This window comes from Rhipicephalus microplus, unplaced genomic scaffold (assembly GCF_043290135.1).
Source record: "Rhipicephalus microplus isolate Deutch F79 unplaced genomic scaffold, USDA_Rmic scaffold_34, whole genome shotgun sequence".
NCBI lineage: Eukaryota > Metazoa > Arthropoda > Arachnida > Ixodida > Ixodidae > Rhipicephalus > Rhipicephalus microplus.
The window spans coordinates 4,355,469-4,381,769 of NW_027464607.1; the positions used below are offsets into that span (position 1 = coordinate 4,355,469).

Sequence of the window (26,301 nt, forward strand, 5' to 3'; positions counted from 1 at the left end):
CAGTCAAGCTTGTCCAAGGATTGCTTGGAATAGCGGCTAGCAGTTACATGTGTCGTCACTCGAAAATACGATACCAAGCGCAGTGTTCGCCGATTTTTTGTCATCGTAGCTAAACATTTCGCGCATTGTCAGCGAAAACTGCCGCCGAATGCATTACGTGCCGGCTGCACTGTCCATGCGGCCGCACACTCCACGGTCATATGAAGTGCTGTCAACAAGCTTTCGTGGTGCGACTTAGACGTGCTTGGAATCATGCTTGGTATCGCCGCGAGCGTCTATTAATGTTCTGATACAAATGAAACCCTCGTATATTAGCATTTTCTCGACTCTAAAAACTGAAGCTTTTTGGGCTACCGCCGTGCTCACACTACGTACTGGATCAAGACTCGAGCGCATTAGTAATGCCAGTCCTTTCTTAGTGAAAGAAAAGCACGACTCTCTGCAGCCCTTTACAAGATATCAGGCAAGAAGACAACCAACTAGACAATGATGTTTTTGCAATTAAAAAAATAAAACAGTGTTACTAGTCTTCAATAAAAAATTCCACGGTGATTTATTTGTTCTTCAATAATAACTGCTCTCCTACATTATTTCGGCGACCAGCATGCTGCACCAATTTGGAGTTGGTTGCATCCCATATTAAAAAAATCCACTGGATTGTTTAAAATTAGTTTATGTTAATATTCTGTGATGTTATAAATACATCTCCAAACATAGATTATTGCACAGATTATTGCACAGATTATTGCACAGAACTCAATGCAAGCGTTCCTCCTTAGTTCACTGCTGTGCTTCACTGGGACCTTGTCCCACTTGGCAGTGAGCCTTAAGCTGCTCCGAAAGTCGTTTTTCCCGCACCAAAACACATTTTTGGCTGCTCCAAAATTATCTTTTCCTGCCCCAGAATGCACTTTTTGCTGCTCCAAAATAGCTCAAGTCAATCACATCACTGTATTCAGAAGCGAAAACTTGACTTTACTCTTCTGGAAAGGGACAACGTCATCGTGAGGTGGCGGAAATATTTGTGGACCATTTGAGAAATGCGAAAGGAGAAACGGTACATACAGCTATTGCTTCAATCTGCTTTGGACAGAGATAATTGTCAATGATGTTAATTGAGACACAAATGCCGCATGTAAAAATTCAGAGTTGAAAGAGTAAGAATAGAATTAAAATAGATTAGAAGAATTAATTTTTAATCTACCAATTGTTACACGTTTCCATCCATCGTGATTTGTATTTTTTTGGTCTGCTTCTGCACCTGTGCCTCTTATTTATATTTTGCCTGTTGGTCTGGTTAAGTAAGCCAAGGCACAAGTACGTATCGACATGCTCTAATGAAGTATGGATAGCTTTGAAGAATGGTAGTTTGTCAGTAGCGCAAGTAGGCACCTTCTGCAAACATTAAAAAAATTTTTGTATTTTCCACTGCCATCATAAACTAAATATATCTCCTTGCTCGGTAGAACGATATTAATTGCACATCATAAATTCCTTTTCAGTTCAGTTCAGTTCAGTTCAGTTTTATTTCCTTAAAGGCCCCCATTCAGGGGGTGTTACATAAGGGGTGGGATTACAATTCAAAACAGCGGAGATTCAATTAACATTGCAAACAAAAAATTGAATTAACATGGCAGATGATCGGTGAGGCGTTCCAGGAAGGTAGATGATGAGGCAATTGTGACAATGTCGTAGGGCAGGCCGTTCCAGTCTGAAGCTGCTCTGAGGAAAAACGATGCAGCAAACGTAGTGGTGCGTGATGGCGGGCGGGCAACTTGAAGTGAATGACTGGTGCGGTGGGAAATGCGTGAGGCGGCTGTTATATAAGGAGCTTGATTGAGTGAAGAATAAAAAAACTTATGATAAAGAGTTAGGCTAGCAATGCGGCGACGATAAGAAAGGAGTGATAGGCCAGATTCATGTTTCAATGGTGAAATGCTGATGTCATATGAATATGAGGAATGGATGAAACGGGTGGCCCGATTTTGAACACCTTCCAAGGCAGTGATTAGGTATGCTTGATGGGGGCTCCAGATGGCAGATGCGTATTCTAATTTTGGTCTTATAAGCGATTTATACGCGAGTAATCTAACATGTGGTGGGGAAAGGCGAAGGTGGCGTTTAAGAAAACCCAGTGTTTTGTTCGATGCTGAAATGATGTTTGTAATATGGGCGCGCCATGATAAATTAGAACAAAGGGTGACTCCTAGATATTTATACGATTCTACTAATTCGATACATGATTTAGAAATAGAATACTGAAAGCGAGAGGGATTGTGACGACGAGAGAAGGACAAGAGTTTGCATTTAGTGGGGTTGAGAGTCATTAGCCAAATATTACACCAGTTTATTATATTGTTAAGGTTGCTCTGAAGGATGTGATGGTCATGACAATTAGTAATAGTATGATAGATTACGCAATCGTCAGCGAACATGCGAATGTTACAGGAAACATGCAATGGTAAGTCATTAATATATATTAGGAATAGGAGAGGACCGAGAACAGACCCTTGTGGGACACCTGAGGTGACTGGGAGTGGTTTAGACAGGTGGCCGTTAAGATAGACAGATTGCGAGCGGTTAGTTAGAAACTCCTCAAGCCACCTGAAGATGTTAGGATGCAAGTTTAGTTTTGAAAGTTTCAGTAACAGACGCTGGTGAGGAACCTTGTCGAAAGCTTTTGCAAAATCAAGGAATATTGAGTCGGTTTGGATATTACAGTCGAGATTAGTCTGTAGGTCATGAACGAATTGTGCTAATTGGGTTTCGCAAGAAAGGCCCTTTCGAAATCCGTGCTGTGAAGGATGAAAAAATTCGTTGGAGTCCAAAAAATTGAAGATTTGTGAGTAGATGACGTGTTCCATGATCTTACAAGGCACGCTGGTTAATGAAATGGGGCGGTAGTTCAAGGGTGAGTTTCTGTTACCTGATTTGTAGACTGGAACGACCTTGCCCGTTTTCCAATCATCCGGCATGATTCCTGAGGTGAGTGACTGTGAGAAGATAAGACATAAGTATGCTGCGCAAGTCGATTTCACATTCTTGAGGAGTTTCGAGTTGATGGAATCCATACCAGCTGATGAAGAAAGTTTTAATTTGTGGATTATAGATGAAATGCCTTCTTCGAAGAAGGTGACAGCAGGCATGAAAGTTTCTACGCTAAATGATGGCGACTGTGAGGGCATGTCAAGTTCAGTAGTGAAGACAGATGCAAATGCTTCGTTGAATATTTCTGCGCAATCATGGTCAGTCACTGTCTCGTGTGAATCATTCGTTAGTTTAATATCGGAAGGATGTGTGGGGTTTAGAACTTGCCAGAATTGCTTGGGGTTCCTGATTAAGAGATTAGGTAAGTCTATATGGTAAAACGAGTATTTAGCTTTACGAACAGATAGCAAATATGATTTTTCAGCTTCGATGTATTTTTGCCATGCAGTAGGCTTGCCGTTGCGTTTGGCGGTACGAAAAAGTCGTTTCTTTTTGTTTTCAAGTTTTTTTAAATGCCGAGAAAACCATGGTTTATTGCGGTTAGTTTGAAAAGTAATCTTCGGGATAAACATATCAGAGAGGTGATTTACTTTGTCCTTAAAGATCAACCAGTTGTCATGAACTGAGCGCGTGTGAAATGTAGATTCATACTGATTAAAAGAGTTACTGAGATCTTCAGATATTGCACTATAGTTACCCTTATCATAAAGAACAATTGTTTTATTAGTCGTCTGTTTTTTGGTCGAGGTAAATGAAAATAAAGCATGTATGACCTTGTGGTCGCTGATCTCAGGAAGGTAAGTAATAGATAATAGGTTCTCGGGGCTATTGGTTAATATCAGGTCGAGAATATTTGCTGATCCTCGTGTGACACGGGTTGGTTGGGCGACTAATTGTGTAAGGTTAAAGTTGAGACATACATCGAGGAAGTTTTTCGCCTCTGCGTGACATGATAATGTAGAAGTAACTATGTTTTGCCAGTCAATATTAGGGTAGTTAAAATCACCGAACAGAAGAATGCGAGCCTTTGGGTAAGCGGAAGTAAGTTTTTGAATGGAATTGTTCAGATGACATGGAAAATTTGGATCCGTTTGCGGGGGCCTGTAGCAGACGCCAAGTAGGACAGTTACGGTGTTAGTACGACAAATTAGCCACAGGGATTCGGTATCGGAATCGACGTTAACAACGGAGCAAGATATGCCCCGATGAACTGCGATAAGTACTCCGCCCCCCCGTGAGCCATTTCGGTCATTTCGGTACACGTGGAAGTCCTGTAAGTCAGTTAATATTTCCGCATCCGTTATATCGCTGGTAAGCCACGTTTCTGTTAATACGAGTATGTTGCTTTTTGATGACGAGATAATGTTGGATATGAGTTCACGTTTTGGAAGAAGGCTACGTATGTTAGTGAATATTACGGAAAACGAGAGAACATGACATGGGGAAGCCGTTTGGCGTTTTATTGTTCTTTGTTGGCGGGGTAACCGCTATGCAATTTCCTTAACCATGTGTGATGATGCGTCAAATATATAGCGCTTCGACCCGACGTGCAGTGTTTTGAACCGCAAGGAGAACTTGTCCGAACGTGCTTTTGCAAATGCAAGTAATTGCTTGCGCGCATATTGAACGGGGCGGGAAAAGTCCTCCCCGATGCTGTAGTTAGTGTTCTTCAGTTTCCTGCCGTTTGATAAAAGTGCATCTCTGGTTTTGTATGATAAAAATTTCACAATTATGGGACGATTTCGGTTTAGTGAATGAATACCGAGACGATGTGCGCGTTCTATGTCGTTAGGCTGCACTGTTAGTCCAAGGTTATTGTTGCAGATATCGATTATCATTTTTTCAGATTCAGCCCACGTTTCATTCCTAGTGGGGTCAGGGATGCCGTAGAATAGAAGGTTATTCCGGCGCGACCTGTTTTCAGCGTCATCCAGGGAAGTTTCTAGCTCTTGAATTTTTTTAGTCATGTTGATTACGTTAGCCTGTGTTTTTTCGATATCATTTCTGAGGGGAAGAAGAGTTTGGTAATGTGTTTCGAGATCGCCCATTCGTTTGTTTAAGTCTGTTATTCTTTTATCCGTTGTGCTTAGTTGAGATTTCAAACTCTGAACTTCGGCAATCAGCTGGGCCTGGCCGGCACTTAGCTTTTGTAGCTCAGTAAGAATAGCAGCGTTTCCGTTAGGGCCAGGATTAGTTTCGACGTCACCCGATAAGATCAGCAATGAGTGAATCATATGAGCACACTCAACAGCAATAGCAATACAGCAGTGGGGGCTCGGGAACTGCACCAGGAAGTAATTACTCGACTTTTTAGCGAAGAGGACATACGATTTACTAACCTGCATTGCAAAGGTAAGTGGATTAGATGGCTGCATTGTGGTGCAGTCACCGAGCCCACGAAGTGGCGTCAGCGGGTGATGTTCCTTTATACTTGATGATGCTGTGGTTGATGACGATGCGGCCTTCCATAGCACGGTGATTTCCGGTGATAGTAGTTCCTCCGACGTAATATCCGGTGGGGACGAGCAGTTGGTGCGTAGTAGGCGGCAGGAGCCTGGCTCGCTTTCGGAGCCCGGCAGCACCAACATAGATGACGCCCCCGAGGATAGGCCTATCATGTTCGACAGCTGCAGGCTGGCAAACACAAGTATGGTCGTCTGCATTGCAAAGGTAAGTGGATTAGATGGCTGCATTGTGGTGCAGTCACCGAGCCCACGAAGTGGCGTCAGCGGGTGATGTTCCTTTATACTTGATGATGCTGTGGTTGATGACGATGCGGCCTTCCATAGCACGGTGATTTCCGGTGATAGTAGTTCCTCCGACGTAATATCCGGTGGGGACGAGCAGTTGGTGCGTAGTAGGCGGCAGGAGCCTGGCTCGCTTTCGGAGCCCGGCAGCACCAACATAGATGACGCCCCCGAGGATAGGCCTATCATGTTCGACAGCTGCAGGCTGGCAAACACAAGTATGGTCGTCTGCATTGCAAAGGTAAGTGGATTAGATGGCTGCATTGTGGTGCAGTCATCGAGCCCACGAAGTGGCGTCAGCGGGTGATGTTCCTTTATACTTGATGATGCTGTGGTTGATGACGATGCGGCCTTCCATAGCACGGTGATTTCCGGTGATAGTAGTTCCTCCGACGTAATATCCGGTGGGGACGAGCAGTTGGTGCGTAGTAGGTTCTCTCTTAACTGGCCCCTCTAATAAAAAACAAAAACCTGGCACATATTTCTCTTGCTTTTGCAGGGCTATATATTAGGCATTAACATCAAACCTATTAAATAAGGGTACAATTATATGAATATTATTTGCCAGTTTCAATTTCATGTTTTTTTTCAATGCTGAATCGCATGTATGTATCAAAACTGTTGTATGTGAGTAGATGTAGATATTTTGTGGTAATGTATAAATGGGAAAGTGTTCAGATGCTGTATATACATGAACATTGTCAACATAGAAGCGTGTGAATATGTATTTTCTCTCTCTATACATATATATATGCTGTATGTTTTGTCGCCAAGCCAAGGAGGCAGGAACCTCGTCAAGCTGCTGTTTTGAAGCTTTTTGTTTCTTGCCCTTTGGTTTTTTTTTTGTAAAAAGGAAATTCGAAATAAACTTGAAAACTTGAAACTATATTACCTTGACAAGACTTGTGTGAATGCTGGGCACACCAAGAAGGTGTGGGAGGACACCACTGTGTTGTCACGTGAGGACGCCTTCAGCAAGGGTCTCGCAACTGGGCTTCGCGCACTGAGCGGCAAAGGTGGTCGGCTCATTGTCCTCCATTCTGGAAGCAAAAAGGGCTTCGTCGATGGGGCACTCTTGTTTTTCAGGGCAAAAAAAGTGCTCTGACCGACTACCATAGTGAAAATAGATGGCTCACACTTTAAGAGGCGGTTCAAGAAACAACTTTTGCCAAACATTGAACTACGGAGTGTTATTGTCATGGATAATGCTTCTTACATAGAGTTCAGCTTGAAAAGTTGCCCTCGACATCATTGTGCTAGGACGACATACATGTTGTAACTGCGCAATTAACGGTTGGGGACACTAAAGAAAGGGGAAACCCAAACAGGCACAGACTACCAACTGAAGCTTTATTTCAAAAAGACAAGAAAAATATAGAAAACTCAAGACAGAGGAAAGTATGGAGGAGGAAATGGCGAGGAGGACCTACATCAGCAAGAACGGATCACACATACTCATGGTACACCCATCACAGGAGAACGAGATAGCATAAATTTTTTTCATGTAGAGCCACAGAGGGAATGCCGACGCAAGACTGATTTTTGGTGTATGTGCGTAGCCTCGACAAGTTCAGGTGCTTTTTGATTTTTGGGCCGAAACAACACCGAAGTGTCACCAAAAAGTGGTGCACCCCTTCATTTCTTGCAATGTGCTGCTGAATAGAGGCCAGCAGGGCCTCTTAAAGAGTTGAAATGTTCTCGCAGTCTAATATTTAGACGATGTCTCGTATGGCCTATGTATACATGATCACGAGAAAGGGGTATCAAGTATACATTAAAAATACAAGATACATAATTATCATAGATCTTGAAGGTGAGTGTAGTGGAGATGGATCAAGAGGACGCCGTGGCACAGCAAACATGGTTTAATGATGACCAAGAAGAAGAACGGATCAAGAGGACGCCGTCGCGCAGCAAACATGGTTTAATGATGACCAAGAAGATGAACTAAGAGAAAAACTAAGACTTGATGAACAAACAACGAACAGTGAAAAACTTATAAATTGTACTAAATAAATATATGATGATAATCTAACACAGTTATTAGTACTTTCTATATCCGATTTGTGTCCTTAACTAGAGTCGTGCCCTAACCAGAGCTTGGCCTCCTTGGCCTCACTATTGGGTCGTTGCCCAAGTTGAAAACCATTACTTTGTCTTGTTTATCACCGTAATTCCAACATTTGTCATGTTGGGTTCGCGGTTTAGGATGAGTTACGGTCAGCCACGCTGCCGTAAGCCTTTTCAGTCACCATCTGTGATATGGCACGGTGCCTTCGTCAGTTAGGCCTAGTGAAAGACCAGCCCGAAGTCATGAGGTGGCAACATCCTGGGGATCGCTGCTGGCCGATATTCAAAGGGGGACTGTGGCAGGTGTGTCCAGACCAGCCGAAAGATTCTGCAGTACCTCCGAGGAGCTTCGCATGAGAGTCATTGAGGTCAACGGCCACGCCACGGAGTGCCAGTGTCGCGGCGTTTAGAACCAAATGCTTGCTGCGCCCGTCCACAGAGCATAGCTGCTGATGCAACCTTCTCTCGTAGTCATGCAAGCAATGCCAGCTCATTGCACGGTCATGTTGCATTATGACTCATGTCATGCGCATCGGGCCATGCGCTATTCATTCCAGGCACACGCTCGTGCCTCGTCTGTTTCTTTTCCTCCTGCTTCGTTGCCTTCATCATCTACGCCATCTTTTCTCTTGACATTAGGCCCCTTTTTTTAAATGTTATTAGGCCCTTTTTTTTGTTATTAGGCCCCTTTTTTAGATGTTAAAATCAAGACACACTATGCTGCCATGTATTACATTCTGTGACTACTGTACAAAAAGACTTATTAATGTTCATTTTTGCTGTGCAAAACTGTAAAGCTGGAAACGAGTGACCTTTATTTACAGACTGTGCAAGTTTATGCAAGTTACCGTATTTACTCGATTCTACCGCGCCCTCGATTGTAACGCGCACCCAATTTCCACGACGAAAAAAAAAAGTAAGACATCGATTGCAACGCGCACCCCTTTTTCTCGCTGGCCCGTGCGATCACACCACTCGAAAAAATGACTCCTTTCGGGAGCGTCTTCCATTTAAATATGAGGTACCGCCGAAACTTGTGCCCATCTGACGTGTAACAGAGCATTGCCGTCACTGTAGTTTTACCGTGGACCGATGTCAGCACGCAAACTTGCTTCGCCACCTTCTTCTCGACGGTTGTGGTGCCAGGCATGTCGAAGTAAAGAGGCGTCTGATTGGCATTCTTGATTTGCCCAAGCAGGTAGCCGTTGTTGTGCCGCAAGTTTAGGACGAACCTCTGAAAACTGTGAAGCATTTCATCGTACTCCTCCGCAAAACTTTTCGCATATGCCCATTCCCCTACGGAGGGAAAAGCTTTTTCTCTTCATAAAGTTAGTTAGCCAGTACCTGCTCGCTTTAAACTGGCTCCGCATTAGACCTTTTTCTAAGGCTAATTGCGTAGCCCGCACTTGGAGTTCTGTCGTCACGGGCTGCTGTGCCGCTTGCTGCTCAAGCACATACTCGCCGAGCAGCTCTTTAATTTGCGGAAACCGACCCTGCTGTGGTCCACTGAAGCCTTTGCGTGAAGCTTTGCTGTCGAAAATCTTCTGCTTTTGTTTCCGCCAGTCCCGCATGCATGTTTCGGGAACTCCGAACGACCGCGATGCGGCCCGATTTCCGTTCGTTTCTGCACACGCGATGACTTTTCTTTTAAAAGCAGCATCGTGGTGCACTCAAGTTTTTGGAGTCGGCCCTTCCATGCCGTCGATGCTAATGCACTACAAGATGACGAACTCCTCAGCACACGAACGAAGTGCCGCACATGGGAAACACATAGGCAGAAATGGCCGACGCGCCATGCCGACGCACGTAGGGGGCGGCCATTTTGGAAATGCCGATGGCAATAGAATGACCATATTCATTTTTTTTTCGTACTCAATTCTAACGCGCATGCGATTTATGAACTCCCTTAACCGGAAAAAAGGCGCGCGTTAGATTCGAGTAATTACGGTATAATAGAGTAGAATCTCAATGATACGAATTCGAAGGGAGCACGTGAAATATCGTATCATCCCTAATTTGTATGAATCAAAAACAAGTTAAAGATGATCATAAAGGTGAACAAGAACTTTATTGGGGTAAACTACATTTTGCTGAAAACGTTCATGATGTTTTTTTGAACATTCCTGCCTTCACTGCCTCTCAATAAAGTACTGCGGTATACTCACTTGAGCTGCTGGTGTTTAAGGCGCGTTCTCACTTGGCATCAAAGAAAAGGAAAGAGGCAAAACCTATTGGAAATCCGCTTGCTTTGCCGCTTAAGGGCTTTGGTATCGCGAAAAATGTAAAAAAAATCTATTTTTTAAAAATCAAGTTTTCAGTTTCTGGAACCCCTTTTCTATCTGATTCCATAATATCTACACTGAAAACCGTGCACAAGTGCTTCAAAAAATTTGTTTCATCCTCCTAGGAAGCAAAATTTTTCTGGAAACGGGGAGAAAACATTGATATTAAAAAAATTATACCTTCGCGAGGGCGTGACCGGGAGCAGTCTTTTTGGGCTCATCGGAAAGAGCGTTCTCCATCTTCAAATTTCCCGCCTCAGCTGGCTCCTTCCTTTCAAAAACAAGCACACAAAAGGCAAATGTTGTAAGGTTGTTTTGTGGCCCCTGATTGGATGCAACCGCCATGTTGCCTCAGCTCGCCTCGCCATTGGCCCGATGCTCGCTCTGGGAGATCGTCGTCTGCTGCTTGTGCATCGCAAGGACATAGCTCTCGAAAATCGTTACTTCATGGCGTCTTCACGGCTCGACGATCACCTAGGATATAATTACGCTTAGTTAGGAGCTGTAAACAGATGCACGATCAGATTACTACGAATGGGCGCGCAATCTACGAGCGCGGCGCGTCATCGCGAGCGGGTGCATGGTGTACGAACGGGGCGGGCTATTGGAGTCATCTTTAGGCCAAAACTCCGCTGACAGCGAGACTGGGGGCAATAACAACGCGCTAGCGCACTTGTGGCGACATGCTTCTTCGCAGGCAACGAAGCTGTAAGCAGATTCACGATGAGATTACTACGAGTGGGCGCGAGGTCTTCGAGTGCAGTGCGTCATCCGAATTGTCTTTAGGCCTAACTCCGCTGACGGTTTGACAAACTTTGCAGAAAAAAACACCACACTAGAGCACTCATGGCAACGGGCTTCTTCGCAAGCAACGAAGCACATTACTCGCTACATTCTGACCATGGAGGCCAGAAAACACTGGAGGGTCCCGCTGTGAGGTACTTATTGTGTAGTGAGGCCCAGCAGGCTGAGTAGTTGCTATGGAGTTGGCAGGGGATGCATCGTTTTGCGCTATGACTGTTGTTGGCAAGCACAGCCGCCGACTAGACCGGAGCTCCACCTAGGGGTGACCGGCAGAGGAAGAGAAAAGAGAATCACGGCATGTTCCACCACTTATGAGACGATGTCAGGTACGAGGGAACGATTGCTGTATTTCCAACACAGGCGCGCGAGCCAGAAACCGGACACGTGACAAGAGAGCGTGATGATGATGATCACAATGATTTGTATAAGCAGGTAAAGTGATGAACTACACAGTCAGCGCTCAGCAGAGACTTACCAGACAGGAGCATTTATACTGCAATGGTTGCCTCGGCTCAGAACAGCAACGAATGAGCCTAATCCCAATGATGATGGTTATGTACAAGTGAGACTGGTAAAGTACGATAAATGTGCTTACACTAATTTCCCCCCTCTTCGAAGCGGCCAGCTTGGCTGCAGCTAAAAATCAGCTGAACGAGTAATTAAAGGCTTCATGCGTGACACGTGAACGATTTCCCTGCTGTGACGACAGCGGTCAGTGACTGATTGAAGCGGGGTCGCGAGATAGTTCACTGTGGAAGTTTGTCGTAGAATGGTGTATGGGCCCATGTATCGGTGAGGAAATTTTTCGCACAGCCCTGACGCTCGAGTCGGGCTCCATAGTAAGACCTTATCTCTAGAATGAAAGGTCAGGTCGCCTCCTTTGCTATCGCAGTGACGTTTTCGTTATTCTTGAGTGGCTTTCGTGTTTTGCCGAGCAATTTCACGGCATTGCACGGATCGAGTTGCGAACTCTTCTTGTAGGAAAGTACTGGACAGAGCTTGTGCAAAAAAAGAACGCTGTGTTGAAGACTGAGGATGCAAATCGTCCATACACAAGGAAGAAAGGGCTCTAGCCGGTAGATCTTTGTGTTGTGGTATTATATGCGGAGGTGACAAACGGTAAAATATTGTCCCGGTTTTTTTGATCCGGACGTAGGTACATGGAGATCATGTCAGAGAGCGTTCGGTGAAAGCGCTCAGTAAGGCCGTTCATCTGTGGGTGGTATGTAGAAGTGATTTTATGACTCGTTATACAGGCCCGTAGGACTTCCTCAAGAATGTGCAAAATGAAGGCTTTGCACCGGTCGCTCAGAAGAACGCGTGGAGCTCCATGGCGCAAGACGATAGACTGCAAGAAGAATTGGGCGACTTCTGTAGCCGTACCAGACCGAAGACACGCAGTCTCGGCATATCTTGTCAAATGATCGACTGCAGTGATGATCCAACGGTGACCATGAGACCTCGACGGCAAGGGACCATACGAGTCGATTCCGACAAATTCAAAAGGTGTTATTGGACAGGAAAGAGGCTGCAGGAAACCGGATGGCGGAGACGTGGATCGCTTATGGTGCAGCCACGCCGCGCATGAGCTGACGTATTTGGCTGCGGACGTATATAAGCCAGGCCAGAAACAGCGGGTTCTGATGCAGTCGTAGGTCTTGCGAAAACCTAGATGACCAGCAGCAATTTCATCGTGAAATGCTTCTGAAATGCGAAGACGAGGCAGCGGGGAAGGACTGGCACCCACTTGTCACCCGTGGTATAATAAATATAGCATTCGAGCACACCGTCGTCGAGGTGAAATTGTTGAATCTGGCGTCTCAAACGGCTGTTGGGTGGTTTAGTGATGCCGCGAATGTAGTCAATGAAAGTTTGACAGTAGGAGTCGGCCCGCTCAAGTGAACAGAAACCGGATTGCGAAGAAGGTTGAATTTGGTTCAGTGAGGTGGGTGTTGGATCGGCGGGTGTTGTGAGGCAGGCCGGGTATCAGAGCTTCTAGGACGCGATGCGAAGGGCTTATTCTCGAGAGAAAGTGAAAGTGGGCATCGGGGCAGCGCATCGGCATCATGATGACATTTGCCAGACTTATATGTGATGATAAAGTCAAATTCTTGCAATTGGAGCACCCAACGCCTTAAACGTCTTGACATATTCTTCATCGAGGACAGCCAACACAGTGCGTGATGGTCTGTGACCATCATCGTCTATCTTTCTGACTTTTACATAACCATCATCATCGCGATTGGGCTCATTCATTGCTATTCGAAGTCGAGGCAATCATCGCGGAATAAACATTCTTGCTGGTCCTGCCTGGTGAAGTCTTTCTGCATCTTTCAGTGTAGTGGTGGTACTGGGTAAAGGTAGACGAAAACGCAACAATATTGTCTAAATAACAAAGGCAGGTCTTCCATTTTAGGCTATGAAAAACAGTATCTATCATGTGCTCAAATGTTGCTGGAGCGTGGCACAGGCCAAACGGCATTACAATAAATTCGTAGAATCCATCCAGCGTAGCAAAGGCAGTTTTTTTTTGTCGGCCTCATTCATGGGGATTTGCCAATACCCTGATCGTAGGTCAAGGCTGGAAAAATTGATTCTCTCCTTGTAGTGTGTCCAAGGCGTCATTTATTCGAGGCATTAGATATATATCTTTGCGCTTGATCCTATTTAGTGCACGATAATCAATGCAGAAATGAACGGAACCATCTTTTTTTTTTTTAATAAGACGACCGCAGAAGCCCAGGAACTGGAAGATGTCCATATTATTTTGCGTGATAGCATATCGTCAACTTGTTCTTCAATGAGTTTCCTTTCCGATTGCCAGACACGATAAGGGCGACGGCGTATAACACCAGAACCACCTGTTTCAATGCAGTGTACAGCCACAGGAGTCTGGCTAGGTGTCATGGCACAGCTATCGAAGCAGGCTTTATGCTTACTTAAAAGCACCAATAATGCTGTGGACTGAGCAGGTGTTACATCTGAACCGGTGATTGCAGGGAACGAGGAAGAACTCGCTTCTGACGTGGGCAGTGACGATGAAGACGGGCAAAGTGCTGCGATGAAAGTCAGTGGAGAGGAGTCTATCGTCGCTACAGTCCTAGATGATCCTACAGTCCTAGATGATCCTACAGTCCTAGATCCCCTTGGGTAACATCATTGATTCTGCAGTTGTGTTGCAAATACGCAGAAGCGCGCAGTTATAGGACAACCAGAGCAGACAGGAGGCGACGAGAATTCCACGAGACATGCAGTAAGGAGCAGGGGCAACTAGGGCGTCATCATTGGCTACTTGGCTAGATGCAACAGCTACCACGTGTTCATAAGCAGGGTGCAAAACATAGTCTTCAGCGAAAGCCAAGTTGTAGATCAATGAAGGTGGATCTGACAGAGATGCTTCCGATGTATCTCTGTTGTGAACGACGTGTTCTTTACATGATATGACAGCGGAGGCAGAATGTAGGAAGTCCCAGCCCATGATAAGTTCATGAACGCACATGCGTAGCACAGTAATTTCGACGTGGTGACGTAAGCCGTCAATGAAAATGCGAGCCGTACACTGTCCATCAGGTTGGAAGAGTACGTTATTTGCGCCACGCAACACAGGTCCTACATAAGGGGTTCTTGCTTTACGAATTGATTGTTTGATATGTGGGGTTTAACGTCCCAAAACCTCCATATGATTATGAGAGACGCCATAGTGGAGGGCTCCGGAAATTTCGACCACCTAGGGTGCTTTAACGTGCACCCAAATCTGAGCACACGAGCCTCAGCATTTTTGCCTTCATCGAAAATGCAGCCCCCGCAGCCGGGATTCGATCCCGCGACCTGCAGGTCAGCAGCTGAGTACCTTAGCCACGAGACCACAGCAGTGGGGCCTTACTTTACAGAGCCGCGAGCACAAGTCACTATGTATAACAGAAGTACCGGCACCGGTATCAACAAGCGCTTGCACAAGAACACCTTCAATAGTCACTAACAACAGGCTGGCCGGGGAAACAGGAGGCACTTATGATGATCGGCTGGACACAGTTTTCCGTCCAAAAACTGCAATCCTTAGTTTTCCCAGTGTTGTTCAACAGTGCGGGTGAGGGGCCGAAACGGTGATGCCGAGCATCGGTAGGGTGATGGGGAGCGTCGTCTGGAAGAGTGGTAGTCCTGATGTTGATGCGGGGACGCTGGAGGAGATGGAAACTGGTACTGCCTGAAAGGGTAAGAGTCTGGACCATAATGATCGGGCAGTCGATAGCGGTCCCGCTCGAACTCAGCGTAGCCTTATCATTCATCCTGCTGGTAGAGATGGCAGTAACGAGATATGTGGCCTCAGATACCACAGTAAAAACAAACAGGACGGGATGAACGCCACTAAGGATAAGAGCGTGGAGCAGGTACTCCACATCGCACGGAAGCCAAATGGCCACAAGTAATGGCAGCAGGCCCAGATGTGATCGCAGGAGGTGGAATCGCAGCTACACTTGCATATGTTGGCGTCAGTGATTCGGCGTCAGAATCGTCGGCGTCAGAATCGATACTGTCGGTGTCGTCATGGAGGCCACATCAGCGTATGTGGGCAGCGGGCGTGCTGGTTGAGCGACCGCCGCTGTCGGTGTTGTCATGGCCGCTGTTGTCATGGTGCGGATGGAGTTGAGACGGCAGTGGACCACTGTTGTTCCAGGTCTCGAAGTTCTTCGCGAATGATCGCGCGGATTAGCTCTTTCAAATTGGATGGAGGCATAAGGCGGGGATCGCTGTCTTGTTGAAGGCGGAGCGACTGCAACTGATCAAGGCACGGCGTATCGAAGTGATGTTTTGAACTGTAGTGGAATTGTTAACAGCCAAGGCGTTGAATGCTATCATGCCGATTCCTTTGAAGATGTGGCAAACGCACTCGGTTTTTGTCATATCGCTGTTTGCACGGGGATAGAAGGCCAAAACATTCTCGATATACGAAGTGTATGTCTCATGTGAATGTTGAACCCGCGTTGCCAGTTTCTGTTTTGCGGTTTCTGAACGACCTGATGAGCATCCGATGACCTGTCGCAGCTTCGTAGCAAAGGTCAACCAATCCGCGAAGTCAGTTTCGTAGTTGAAATGCCACGTTTTGGCTTGCCAGAGTTCACCAGGCAGGACCAGCAGAAACGTTTATTCCGTGATGATTTCCTCTGCTTAGAACAGCAACGAACGAGCCCAATCGCGATGATGATGGTTGTGTACAAATGAGAACGTTGAAGTATGATAAATGTGCTTACAATATATATATATATATATATATATATATATATATATATATATATATATATATATATATATATATATATATATATATATATAGACTGGCATGGTGGTGGAGTGGCCGAAGCGTTGCCAGAAGTCAAGTTGAACCTCCGTGAGAAGTCACGATGTTGTTTATTTCGACGTTTCAGCCAGAGTCTGGCCTTCATCAGGAATGAGGGTACAGTTTGTTGGTGCTCAACTTTATACAATATTGAAGGAGAGAGCACGCGAGAAAAAAAAGTTGTTGATCTTCCTACTCTTTTTTTTTTCTTCATAACAATAAACTAAAAATGAAATGAAATACGTCTAAGTACGTGACGTAAGCACCGGAAGTACATACAAGGCGATGGAATAGCTGCCAAAATTATGAAAAAAGTAAATCAACGAGTGAGTTCGATGAAAGTGCTTTAAAGGTGCTCCTAAATTTTGTGCTTAAATATAATAACTTTGAATTTGACCAAAAACATCACTTACAAGTGAACGGAACTGCCATGAGAACCAGAATAGCCCCTAATTATGCAAATATATCATGGCCTCTTTAGAGATTCTTTTCCTTCAAAATTCTTCATTCGAAGCGATATTCTACCGACGATTCCACGATGATATATTCTTCGTGTGGGCTGACGGTGAGCATAACCGTTCCAAATTCATTTCCGATTCCTACTCCTTGCATCCTTCGATAACATTCACCCACACGTATTCACAGAAGAGTGTTCATTTCCTGGATGTCACTGTATCACTCAGTGGCACCACCATCTCCACTTCCCTGTATAAAACATCAACTGACCGCCAACAGTATCTGCATTTTCACAGCAGCCACCTCCATCACTGCAAATGAAGTGTTCCTTACTCTCAAGCCCACAGAGACAGCCCCGCCGTGGTGGTCTAGTGGCTAAGGTACTCGGCTGCTGACCCGCAGGTCGCGGGTTCGAGTCCCAGCTGCGGCGGCTGCATTTCCGATGGAGGCGGAAATGTTGTAGGCCCGTGTGCTCAGATTTGGGTGCACGTTAAAGAACCTCAGGTGGTCGAAATTTCCGGAGCCCTCCACTACGGCGTCTCTCATAATCATATGGTGGTTTTGGGACGTTAAACCCCACAAATCAATCAATCAAGCCCACAGAGACAGAAGAATTTGCTCTGAAATTACATAATTTGACAGCCAAGCACAGGAATTGAGAGCAGCCTTCTTGCATCAAAAGTACCCTGAAAAAATCATTAACAGTTCAATTGAGTGCGCTCGTTCTTTGGACGAAAAAGTAACAATGTAAAAAAAAAAGCAGAAATAAATATATAAAGGCAGGGGCAAATTTAATCCTCACATACTCCATCGCCGCCCCTCGGTGGAATTCTATACTAAATCGCCACTTCAACATATTTAAACAGAGTAGTCGCCTCTCTGCGGTTTTCAGACTCCACCCAAGGTGGTTTACCGAAGAAAGAAAAACCTGAATGACTTACTGGTCAGGGTGAAAACACAGAAATTGGATCACTATCAGGGCTATAGACCGTGTGGAAACCTTGTTGCAGGGTGTGCACACACATGGTGACCGCAGTTATGGCCGAAGCTTTTTGTTGAGACTTTGTGTACAAAATTAAAGATGACCTTAACTGTGACTCAGCCAATGTGGTATACAAAATTTGCTGTGAAGTGTGCAAACAGGAGTATATTGGACAGAAGGAAACCGCATTCTGTTTGCGCTTCAACAACTACAGGGCGCACGTAAAGAGCCTCCCTAATTTGCCGTTCTCCAAACACATCAACTTGCCTGGTCATTGTTTCGAGCATGTGTCATACTCCTACAATCTGGCTTTCAAAACCCACGGAAGCGCGAACAGCGAGATTCATACTTTATAAAGAAATTCAGATCACTCACCCACGGAATCAACGAGAGCCCTTGGCGACTCCACGAAGTCTTGTAGAACACAGAAAGTGAATTAACCAATTAATTTATTTACATATAAAAAATTCGCACGCATAGGATGATCAATCTAGCACGAGAAAATGAACAAATTCGATGCTACGTGCATCAAGCGGTGCATGTTTTATAAGTTTTTTTTCATGTTTTTTATTTTTAAAAACTTTATTCTTTTGTTTATGGTTTCGTTTGTTCATCTCTTAAAAAATATCTATTTATTTATTTTGAGTATTACTGGATATAGTATTTTCTGCTGGAAGGGGGAAACGAGGGGAGGGAGAGAGGGCATATTCAGCTTTGTACCCGGGGCAATGTTTTCCTAAAGCTGGAGTGGGTCGTATGTATCTTCTTGTGTGTGTATGGCACGACGCCGCGGGCCGTCTGCGGAACCACTTGAACTTTAACTCAATCTATGTGTGGAATGCGAGAAAGTGGCAATATTCTTCACTTTTCCCCTTTTTATTGGTCCCCTGCTCTGGCGACGCCTCTTATCTACCCCCTAGTTACAGTACATGAATTACCCGCCCGCTTCCAGCGGCTCTCTGTCGGTCCTCTCTTCTCCTTTTTGTTGCCTGTCACGTGCCTCGTTACATTGTTACTTTCGTTGTTTTTTCTTTTTTTGGGTTTCTAAGCTGTGAGGGCTGCCTTCTGGTACGGGTTGTGGAGCTTGTGCCATTTCACTCGTATCCTCCGAAGAAGGCTGGATAACCAGGGGAAACTGTTAGGAATAAATAAATGAATAAATAATTTTTTTTTGTTTTTTATATTGCTTTACTCTTGAAGTTTATAATTTTTAATATGGTGGCCAGAAGAAGCTCTGTTCATATATATATATATATATATATATATATATATACATACATATATTATGAAGTCTTGGTAGTCTTGGTTGCGTCAGCGTTTATCTGAGGAAAGACCTCGCAAAACGAACACAGACGATGACGATGATGGTGACGCAGAGTGGCCATGAGAACAAAGAGACAAGCGGATGATGGTGATTGTGATCATACAGGGATGAGAGCGATGTAAGCAACAAACTCCCATACTAATTCCCTCCACTTGGAAGCGGACACCTTGGCCACCGTAAGTCAAAATGACGGAGAATGTTGCATGAAAGCTTTCATGTGACAAACGTGGACAATCTTTGTGCTGCGGTAACGGTGGTCTGTTGGGGCGACAAGTGGTGTCACACGATAATTGACTGGCGAAGTCTGTTCTAAAACAATGTATGGCCCAATGAAGCGTGGTTGAAATTTATCACTGAGACCAGGAGTGCGAATAGGTGTCAAAAGCAGCACCTCGTCACCAGGTTGGAAAGACACAACGCGGTGGGGTGCGTCATAGATGATCTTCCGCTCGTGCTGTCTCGCTTCAGTATTGATGCGAGCCTGATGGTGAGACTGGGCCAGGCGGGAAATGTATTCTTCGATAGAAGACTGACATAAATTCCCATGGCTGTTAAAGAAGGAGACGTCGAGAAAGGTAGTCGAGGTGCGTCCGTACACTAGGTAAAACAGTGAGTAGCAAGTTGTTCACTGAACGGCGGTGTTGTAGGCGAAGGTCAGGAATGGTAAAAGAGTATCCCAGTTTTTGTGGTCAGATTGGACTTAAACAGTTATCATGTCAGCAAGGGTTCGGTGAAATCTTTCTGCGAGACCATTTGTCTGAGGGTGGTAGCTTGAAGCTGTCTTGTGAGTAGTCCCAGAAGTGCGTAGCACCTAATTTACCATTTGTGACAGGAACACTTTGCCATGGTCACTAAGCAGCACACGAGGAGCGCCATGACGCAGGATTATGGCGTGAAGAATAAAGTCTGCAACTTCCACAGCTGAGCTTCTAATTACAGAGGAAGTCTTAGCGTAGCGTGTCAGGTGGTTCACGGCGGTCACTATCCATCGTTTGCCAGCAGATGTGACGGGGAGAGGCCTGTAAAGCTCGACACCTACAACTTCGAACGTCATTCAAGGGCACGAAAGTGGCTGTAGAAGTCCAGCAGGTGCAGATTTCGGGAGTTTACGACGCTGGCATGGGTAGCAGGAACCGACGTACCGCGCTATGCTAGAAGAAAGGCCAGGCCAGTAATAACGACATTGAATGCAGTCAAGAGTTTTTTTAAAACCAAGACGACCAGCAGTCAAGTCATCGTGGAAGGCTTTGAGCACCTGAAGTCGAATAGAGCGTGGTAGTACAGGAACACAGTGCTGACTGTCAGGGTGGTAGACGTAGGGGTAGAGAACACCATTGTCCAGCTTAAAGTGCTGGAGTTGACGACAAAGTCGCATGTTTGGGGGATGCAAAACTCCCGAAACGTGGTTCATCATGCATCTGCAGTATGAATCGGACCGCTGGCGGGAGATAAATGTTGGCTCGTCGTCCGAAAAGGGTTGCCTCATTGATGCGAGCGTATGAACTTTGGTAGATGTGGCAGTTGAGTTCTCACCGACGCTGATATGGGTAATTGGAAGCGGGCAACGAGATAAAGCGTCGGCGTCTTGATGTTTTCTACCTGAATTTTAAGTTATGCCAAAGTCATACTCTTGCAATCGTAGTATCCACCAACCCAAGCGTCCGGACAAGTTCTTCAGTGTAGAAAGCCAGCATAAGGCATGGTGGTACGTAATGATTGTGAAGTGACGGCAGTGGAGATAGGGACGGAAATTCTGCACCGACCAAACCACAGCCAAACACTTTCACTCAATTATCGTGTAGTTCTTTTCGGCAGGGGTGAGTACACGACTGGCATATGCAACAACTTTCTCTAGGCAAGACTTCTCGCATTGTAGAGGAACGGCACCTACATCAAGGCAGCTACCGTCGGTATGGAGGATAGTCTGTGCGGCTTCTTCAAAGTAGCAGAGCACAGGCTCAGACGTGAGGGCCCGCTTCAACAGGTCGAATGCTGTTTGACATTCTTGAGACCACAGAAAAGGGACGTTGGAAACAAGTAGCTGGTGTAATGAAGCAACAGTAGAAGCAAAGTTCTGGAGAAATTGGTGAAATTAGGAGGCGAGGCCAAGGAAGCTGCGAAGCTCCTTTGGTTTTTCAGGACGCGGATAGTGAAGGACTGCAGAAATCTTGTCAGGGTCAGGCCGTATGCCATCTTTGCTAACGACGTGTCCTAAGAACTTGATAGATTTGCTAGCGGAAGTGCATTTCTTAGTGTTTATTTAGAGCCCGGCGCTGGCAAGGCACGTCAGAACTTGATGCAATCATTCTAAGTGCTCAGGAAACGTTGACGAAAAGATAATAATGTTGTCCAGTTAGCAAAGGCAACTTTTCCATTTCAGGCCACACAGCACGGAATATATCATGCGCTCAAAAGTCGCGGGTGCATTACAGAGCCCGAAAGGCATCACGTTGAATTCATATAGCCCGTCGGGGGTTGCGAACGCCATTTTCTCGTTATCGTCTTCATGCATGGGAATCTGCCAGTACCCAGAACGCTAGTCGATGCTTGAAAAGAATTCCGCGCCTTGTAGGGAATCAAGGGAATCGTCAATGCGTGGCATAGGGTAAACGTCCTTGCGTGTGATATTATTGAGCGCCCGGTAGTCCACGCAAAAATGCACAGAGCCATCCTCTTCATGGACCAAAACAATAGGAGACGACCAAGGGCTAGATGAGGGACGGATGACTTCCTGTATAAGCATGTCAGCAACATTTTCTTCTATAATTTTTTTTTTTTCAGCTAGAGACACGCGGTAGGGTCGGCGGTGTACGATAGATGTCCCAACTGTTTGAATTCGATGTGCTGTAGTAGTAGTGCGGCCCAGCTTAGACGAGGAAATATTGAAAGAATTTGCGTGCTTCTGTAACAATGCAAGCAGCTGTGCGTCTGTGAATTTGTCAAGTCGCTGCTGATAACGGTGGTAATTGTGGAGGAAAAAACATGCTCACCGAGGGAAGGGTCTTTCGATGCGATGGCCTGAAGTGGCATGACAAATACAGGTTTGAAGTCGGCAACACGGGCCACAGTAGTGCCCTGTGGCAGTAAGATCTTTCTCCGGTGTAGAGTTTACAGCGGTGACAAGTGCAGAGCCATTGCAAAAACGAACAACACCGGTCGGAAGAACTATGCCTTTACGAACGCAAAGTGGTGACGGGGAGACCAATACATCACCGTGATAGATGTCGTTGCACATAATGCTGACAATTTGCTCTTGTGGTGGTGGCAGTTCGATGCCTTTCGCAGTGACCAGACGAAGTGGCTTCTGATTGTCATCGTCAAGCATGTAGTCAGTGTTAGTAAGGTGTACGATGCATTGTTCACAACAAATCGCAGCGGAAGCAGGCGATAGAAAATCCCACCCTAAAATTAGTTGGTGAGAGCAGTGGGACAGGACAGCAAACTGGACATGATGGCGGATGCTATCGATGAAAACACGCACAGTACAAAACGCAGAAGGGTGAATGACGTTTCCCTGGGCAGCAACTAACGTGGGACCATCGTAAGGCTTCATTACTTTCCTTAAATGTTCACACAAATCAGCCCGCATCACAGGCAATGTCGCATCTGTGTCCACCAAAGCATCGACTCGCACTCCTTCCACTTCCACAGAAAGCATGTTACATGGGCCTGATGGAGGAATTTAAGTTCTAATTCCGAATGCAGTTTTTTTTCTACAAATTGCATCATTTAGTTTTCCGAATGAATATCTGAGAAGGATGAGGCGGGTCGAAGTGGAGAAGTGGAACGGTGGAAGGGCGAAGGCAAGCGGCGTCTCGTGTTTCGGCTGTTCCGCCGTGCAGTCGATGCCGGAGGTGATGGGGATTGGTGCGGAGGAGACGAATAATGCCGACCTTGATAACAGGCCCCAGTGTACAAATCCCGTTCGTGCATGTCGTTCCGACGCTCATCTTGCTGGCGCTTTCAGCAGAAACAAGATATGTGGCCGCGATAGCCACAGTAGTAGCAGACAGGGCGGGACGAGTGCCACGATGGGGAGTAGAAGGCGTTCGGGGCACCTAGAGATAGCGCGGTCACGTAGGACGAAGAAGGGTCAGGGGGCATGGAATGGTAGTTCACCGGGGGAACGGCAGCAACCAACGCATAGGATGGCAGCGGCAAAGTCACGTGAGCGTCTCTGGGAGGCACGGCAGCAACTTGAGGGTAGGTGGATATGGGGCGAGAAGCAGGTGGCTGTACGTGCGCAGAGCCGGTCAGGGATGTAAGTTCCTCCTTGATGATGTCACGCAAAGGCACTCCCGAAGACTGTGTAAGAGGCGGTGAAGGAGGTGTGAAGCTCATAGACCGCAATTCTTCGCGTATAATGTCCCGGATGAGGTCACGCAGATGGCCATGAGACGTGGAGTGGTGGTCGTCAATGTCCGGTTGGAGACGAACAGAGTCCAGCGCATCAAGGTGCTGGCATGTCGTCGCGACATTAGCGATGGTAGCTGGGTTTTGCACAGCGAGGGCATTAAAGGCAACAGGCCCAATGGCTTTCGATATATGGCGCACTTTGTCCGATTCCGGCATGGATTGATTGACATGTCGACACAGTACGAGGACATCCTCGATGTATGAAGTGTACGATTCGACGGGATGTTGTCAGCGAGTATCGAGTGTCCTCTTCGCGACGGCAGATCGAATGTCCGGTGTCCCAAAACGTGTCGCAGCTGCTGCTGGAAGGTAGCCCAGTCGGGTAAGCCAATGACGGGGTTGAAATACCATGTCTTCGCGACTCTGGTCAGATAAAAAGGGATGTAACGCAGTTTGGCGGCCTCGTCCCACCTATTAGCGGCACTTATGCAGTCGATGTCATCGAGCCAGTCTTCTACGTCCTCTCCACGACGACCAGCGAAGAGCGGGGGTTCCCACTGATGTCCATATATGTAAGTAGGAGGGGCAGCTTGCAGTGGTGCGAGGTTGATGACATCAGCGCCGGCAGGCTCGGTCTGGGACATGCTGCCTGACAGTGGGCGCAAGCGGCGGCCTGAACGAAGCTCCAGGGGGTAGAGCGGGCTGCGGGAGGTCAGAGAACCGAAAATCCACCTCCACCAGGTATGAAGTCTTGGTAGTCTTGATTGCGTCAGCGTTTATTTAAGGAAAGACCTCGCAAAAACGAATGGGCAGAGCCCGTACACAGACGTTGACGATGACACTGAGTGGCCATGAGGACAAAGAGACAAGCGGATGATGGTGATTGTGATCATGCAGGGATGAGAACGGTGTAACAAACGCCCACCATATATATATATATATATATAGTGTGAGTACTGACTGTGTAGTTCATCATTGGTGCAGCCAACATTGACTTCTCTACCGTGCCTCCCACAAAATGGATGTAGATATTGCTCAGCTGCTGGTTTCCTATGACAGTTTCATTAATACAACGAATGTCCACGATGAACAAACGTGTCCGCTATTGCGACTAGACTAGCGACCCAGTGTTTCATTAATACAGTTCGATGCTCTCATCAACAAGAAGGCCAGTAACTGCAATTCTTGATACAAGAGCAATAAGTACTTGTATGATTGAAGATGTGTACAAACAGCTCATGTTTCAGTTGCGTCAGTTGCTGAAGGACTCCAACATCATGGTGCAGCAAGTTACTTCAAGCATTCGAACTTTGGGTCGCGTATACATTCAATTTCATATTGGGAATGTGACAAAGAAAGTTAATGTACACTTTCTGCAAGGCATGAGAACACAATTAATTCTTGGCCTAGACAGCGCTTCGTACTTCAATCTTTCTGTAAATTTAGAAAGCCAGTCACTAACACAAGGACGTGAAAATTTGAACCTATGGAATCACAATGAAAACCACAAAAGCACCAGTTATCAAAATTCTAAATTCAATAAACTTGCCAGAACATATATATATATCATTTGTCATTTGTATATATATCTAGTTTTTTGTTGTTCTTGCACTGATCCTGCCTGTAAACTGTTCGTTACCTGTCTGTACCATTCCGATTCCTCCCCCCCCTTACCCAATGCCCTGTTCTGGGGCCTGTAAGGTTTTTTTTGAATTAAGAATAAAGAACATGAATGAGCAGTGCTCGACTCTCTTTTTAGTAAGTATGACATCTTCTCGAAATCCCAGACAGATATTGGATGCCAGACTGAGCAACCTAGGATTGCACTTACCAATGCTATCCCCATTTATCAAGCACCAAACAGATGTTCACAAGCTGACAAAGGGGAAATTAACAAACTACAGTCAAACCTCAATATATCGAACACGGATATATCGAATTATTGCCTATATCGAATGGTTCCTATATCACGCGGGGAATCGCATGCATTATTGATTTTTTATTTCGAACAAAGTTTGACATATAATGGATATATCGAACTCAGCCACCCCAAACCGCCCGCGCTCCATTGACAGGCGGCGAGCTTTCCCGCAACTCTAGAAAGTAGTCGTAGAGCGGCGGGCGTTTACGAATGCTGCACACATGGATGGCGCCGAGAGCGCCACTTTCAAGGTAGCGGCGAACGCGCGCCGCAGCCTTGCAGCTTGCAGTCGTTGCAGTCTCTATGGTGTCAATGGCACAGCGCGCACTTGTTGCAAGCTCCTCCCCCGTAGCATCGGCAGGCATCGGTCGTTGTGCTCGCGGTGTTCGTGCGTTTGGAGTTAGGCCTGTCGCGCGCTGTGGTGCGCGACAGGCCTAACTCCGAACAGCGGAGTTCACGGTGGAGCTCACGGATATGGAGATTGTCGCCGAAGCTACTGCTGAGCAGCCAAATGAAGACTCTGCCGAGGTGGATCCTGCAAGCGCTGATGGTGCCCCGCTCCCGACATCAGCTGAGGTCGTAGCTGCCTTGGCCTTTGTGCGCCGCCACTCTGGCGGGATTGAAGGCACCGGCCTATCACTTATGGATCGCCTAGACTATATTGAGGACGCAGTCGTCAAACACGCCTTGGCCAACAAAAAGCAGGCTACTCTTTTTCAATATTTTAAACCAACACAATAAATACTATGTTTGAATCTTCAAGGGAGTATTTACTACACCACGCTTGAACGGTTCGTTGGTTGTTTTCAGCAAACTGTTGATGCATTTTTTTCGTGATTTTTTTATATAGAATTGTGGATATATCGAACTATTTCGCGATTGCCGCGCCGTTCGATATATTGAGGTTCGACTGTAGTTGGCACCCTCATTAAGCAGATTGTTGTGAGGTTTTTATTATTCCCCTATGCCACACTGGTCATCATAGCCGAAAAGAAAGGCGGAGGACTATGTATTCATGATTGCAAGCTCTACCACC

General features: G+C 46.1%; 2 protein-coding genes across 2 annotated transcripts in view; one reads left to right on the plus strand and one right to left on the minus strand.

Moving 5' to 3' along the window:
• LOC119165910 (golgin subfamily A member 1) overlaps nt 1-26,301 on the plus strand; it is a 687,968-nt gene that overhangs the window by 75,841 nt on the left and 585,826 nt on the right. The gene's annotated exons all lie outside the window — the stretch shown is intronic.
• LOC142786823 (uncharacterized) lies at nt 2,533-5,981 on the minus strand. The gene has a single exon (XM_075884497.1). It carries the CDS (start codon nt 5,967-5,969, stop codon nt 4,476-4,478), a length of 1,494 nt encoding a protein of 497 aa, XP_075740612.1. The 5' UTR covers nt 5,970-5,981; the 3' UTR covers nt 2,533-4,475.

Bases quoted from the DNA above. Each gene is read 5' to 3' on its own strand.
- LOC142786823 (XM_075884497.1), bottom strand. From the start codon at position 5,969: ATGCAGACGACCATACTTGTGTTTGCCAGCCTGCAGCTGTCGAACATG.